This window comes from Asparagus officinalis, unplaced genomic scaffold (assembly GCF_001876935.1).
Source record: "Asparagus officinalis unplaced genomic scaffold, Aspof.V1 AsparagusV1_Un20, whole genome shotgun sequence".
Taxonomy (NCBI): domain Eukaryota; kingdom Viridiplantae; phylum Streptophyta; class Magnoliopsida; order Asparagales; family Asparagaceae; genus Asparagus; species Asparagus officinalis.
In genome coordinates this window covers 92249-96384 of record NW_017972286.1, presented here as the reverse complement: position 1 = coordinate 96384, position 4136 = coordinate 92249, and the positions used below count along the sequence as shown (strand labels likewise).

The following is a 4136-nucleotide window of genomic DNA, read 5'->3' as shown; positions in this document are numbered from 1 at the left end:
GTGTTGGGGGTGTGGTGTTTTGAAATTCACCTTATACATAATACACACACATATAATGTATATATATATGTACATTTTAGATAGATAGTGATTTGTGAGGGATTGTAAAACATCAAAATCTTAATGAACTAAGTAATATTTAGAAAGAAGCTTCTACTTTAAGAAACCAGAAAGCTTAATAACTACTCTGAAGCTCATGCAGGAAAGTCCTATTAGATATGTCTTTTTTGCTTTGAATTCTGATAAAACAAGTAATTTCAAATTGTCAACTTTATTTTGAGAGATAACCAGCTAATAGACTGGTGTGAGTTCAATGAAACGTTCTATGTACATTGATCATCTGATCTTTATAGGCACTGTGGCTTTCTAAGATGTAAAAAGTTCTTATTGGATGCAATTTTTTTCTCTAAATTCCTATAAAACACAGGTAATTTAGTCATATGGAGTAGACTGGTGCAAGTTCAATGAAAAAATTTATGTACATTGATCCTTATGGGGACCTAAGATTTTCATGATCTTATTGGATATGATCTTTTGCTTCATAGCCTGATAAAGTACAGCTACTTTCAAATTATCTACTCCATTCTTAAAAATAACCAGCCAACAGTCTCCTGTAAGTTTGTCGAAAGTTTCTATGTACATTGATCATTGTAGGTACCCTTTCAATTTCTTTGTAGTGTGTAGTTAAGCTTCACAGGATCAAATTAAGTGTGACCATCTCAAGATTTTGCTGATAATGTATTTTTGTCAATACTGATGCTGAGAAATTCTCCTTCATATGCATGTGCAGGCACAACAAATACTCAGTCACTTCCGAAGCCTGCGTGAGGGGATTTCTCGCAAGCCAAAATCATAAATTCCATATGTAATCGAAAGTAGTCCATTTTTGTAAATCTTCTCCCGGTTACAAGATTAAAGCATTCCAGCTGATAATTGGAACGTTGTGGTTTTGAGATATTATTTGTGTTTGAACTCTGATTTTACCTCAATTTAGCCCTTTTACTTTGAGGGTTTGTACATATCTATTGCTATCTTGTAATCAGTACTATTTGGAGAGTTCTTGCTCTGATGTATATTCCTCTTTTATCTTTCAATGTTATTGGGTAGTTAATAGTTCAATGTTCATTATTGAATTATAGATTCAGTTTTTGAATGTGATACTTTGTGAAAGTAGGAATTATTTGTATCAGGTCTAATTGCTCAGTAATGGTCATGGGGAAGTTACTGTGCCATTAAGTTTGACGATGATGCCTGCAGATTTTGACAACGATGTAGGAACTATGAAACTTATGCTTATCAAATTTAGACGCATCTATCTACTACTATCATGTGAAAAAATAAAATAAAAAATCCATGCATGCTTTTGGTTCTAGCCCGATGTGGTCAAGATTTTAAAAAATTCAACATATGTTCTCAACAATTTACTGTACGGTGAAACTAATTAATAGTGCAAGATTGAACAGATCTAAAAATACTGTTAGCTGCTATCCGCTATTTGGGGGCTGTTTGGTTTGGGGTGAAAAAGGCTGAAACCCTGACACAGTGTCCCATCTGTGTCAGGGAAGTGGGCAAAAACGCCCTCTGAGAAGCCGATTTGGCCCGAAAGCCTGACACTGTGTCAGGCTTTCGGGCCTTTTCACTCTCAAAATACAACAACCAAACGCCCCCTTGATAACTCCTCAACTCCCTACATTTTCTAATAGTAAGATACTCTATATCATTTTGATAACAATTTTCTAAAAATCTATTTAAGTTAGTGCTAATTATTACGATGTTAAAAACATTATTTACGGCAAATTTACTACATAACGCACGCATCATGTGCAAACGGAGTGTGCAACGGAGAACTAGTAGTTTTATAATTGAAAGCTTATTGAATTAGTTGAATGATTGATCAAGTTTAACTTGAAAACATACAGTTCTAGTCGGAATGTTTATTCTATTGCTTTTAGCTTTCTCAAATTAAAATTATATATTCGTTTTGAACAGAGTATAGATTCATTATCTAATAGGGTAAATTTCACAGAATATCCTTGATTTAGGGTGGTTTGTGCAAAATGATCTGAAGTCTAAAAGTTGCAGATGTTGGGATTGTGTCTTTGATTCTTTGTATAACTTTATGAGAATTAGATAGGGTTAGAGATCTATCATGTTAGGAGTTTGAATACTATTATAATTAGGAAGTTAGGCTAGAGATATGATTTTTGGTTTTCATATATATATTCTTCTATTGTTGGAGGAAAAACCAAGGAGAAGAGAGAGAGCCAATATTCTTGTAATCTAAGTTTAGCAGAGGGCGTAGTCTGATTCAAAAATATTGCGCGAGAGGCGAGGGTTTCGTAGTCTTTGTCTGTACAAAAGATTACATCATTGGGAGAGGGTTTTACAGTCTTTGTCTGTTCAAAAGATTGTAAGGAGAGAGCTTTGCAGAGAATATGAGAGTTGATTATGTATGTGAGGTTGAGAGATTGAGAGACGAGAGTTGAGTAGTTCCTCTCCTAGTTCTCCTGTTAGGGACTTGGGTAGTATGGGCTGCCTAAAGTCCCACATCGAGTAAAATGGAAAACTTGATAGGGTATTTAAGTAGCTTGGTTCTTCCCCCTTAACAGCTAGCTTTTAAGGGTGGGTTCCCCAAGTTGCTTGGATCCTAACAATTGGTATCAGAGATGGTTGTCGGTGTCACGAAAAGGGCTACCTGTGGAGGGGCTGACCGGCAGAGGGGCTGACCGGAAAGGCCGAGTGAAGCAACGCCGAGTGAAGCATTATAGAGTGCAGCCGCTGGGACGTCGGCTCTCAGGGGCGGTGCTATGTTAGGGACTTAGGTAGTATGAGCTGCCTAAAGTCCCACATCGAGTAAAATGGAAAACTTGATGGGTATTTAAGTAGCTTGGTTCTTCCCCCTTAACAGCTAGCTTTTAAGGGTGGGTTTCCCAAGTTGCTTGGATCCTAACATCTCCCTAATACATAGTGGATTTCTCACATTATTGCCCCGTAGACGTAGGTTGAAGTTGGTCGATCGAATCATGTAAATCTCAGTGTTCTTTCTTCTTGATTGTGGTTGTTTTATATCTTGTTGATTGTGGGTTGGCTTTCTAGTTGCGCATATTGTAGTAGGCGGGGAGAGTAAAATTCCCCAACAGCAGAACCCCTTACTTTTTTGGGGAGCTTCACATAGTTTTCTTGAACTTTTGAAAACGAAAACGTTGCGGAAAATTCCGTTCTATGATCAGTCGGAAAGGAGAGGATGTATGCAAACAATGAAAAGCGTTGGAGGAATTTGTTGTGGTTTTATTGAAGAGGGGGATTATTTTTTTAAAGAGGAAAGTTCCATTTGTTGAACTTTTCAAAAGTTTAGGGGCTCTGTTAAACAATCAAGAGTTTTGGGGAGTTTACCGTAGATGAAACGGTATTTAAGTTCTATTTGGCCAATCCGTTACTACTGGATCGAAATTCCATTATTTCCACCAATGCCCTTCTACTCTCTCTCTCTCTCTCTCTCTGCGCGCGCTAAAACCCTAGAATTCGAGAGCGACAATCTCAAACACTTCAATTGAAATCCTTTCCCTTCCTAATTCATTCCTGAGGAAGAGGAGGCAAATTAGAAGGGGGATTGAAGACGAGGATTATGATAAAGGGCGGAGTTTGGAAGAACACGGAAGATGAAATCCTCAAAGCCGCGGCTATGAAGTATGGAAAGAATCAGTGGGCTCGGATTTCTTCGCTTCTCGTTCGCAAATCCGCGAAGCAGTGCAAAGCTCGGTGGTATGAGTGGCTCGATCCCTCCATTAAAATTAAAACGGCGTTCTTGAGATTTCATCTTGTTTTGTGTTATTATTGTTTGTTTTCTGTTATTTTCCGAGGGAAAATTTTGATCTTTATTGGAATTGTTGAATTATGCCTCAAATGCTGGTTAGAAAAGGTTAGGGTTAGAGGTTTGAGCTTAGTTTAGGATAGCATAACTCATCCCTAAAACTAGCTGTTACCGTTAGAGGGAGCTGCTAGCTGTTAGAGGGAGGGAACCCAAATCTCTTTTTAACAAGAATATGCTAGGAAAGAGAAGGGAAAGATCAACAAGGAAAAGGGAAGGTAGAGAAGGAGAGGGAAAAATATAAATATCTTGTTTGGGAGTTTAGTGA

The 4136-nt window shown here is 37.6% G+C and overlaps 1 protein-coding gene across 1 annotated transcript in view; it reads left to right on the top strand.

Annotated features, from left to right (window-relative positions):
* The window catches only part of LOC109827096 (U-box domain-containing protein 3-like), a 7388-nt gene extending 6269 nt beyond the window's left edge, over positions 1-1119 (top strand). The window contains 1 exon segment of the mRNA XM_020394057.1: positions 791-1119. Coding sequence (XP_020249646.1) covers positions 791-856 — 66 coding nt within the window. The 3' untranslated portion in view covers positions 857-1119.
* Positions 1120-4136: the final 3017 nt, after the last annotated feature.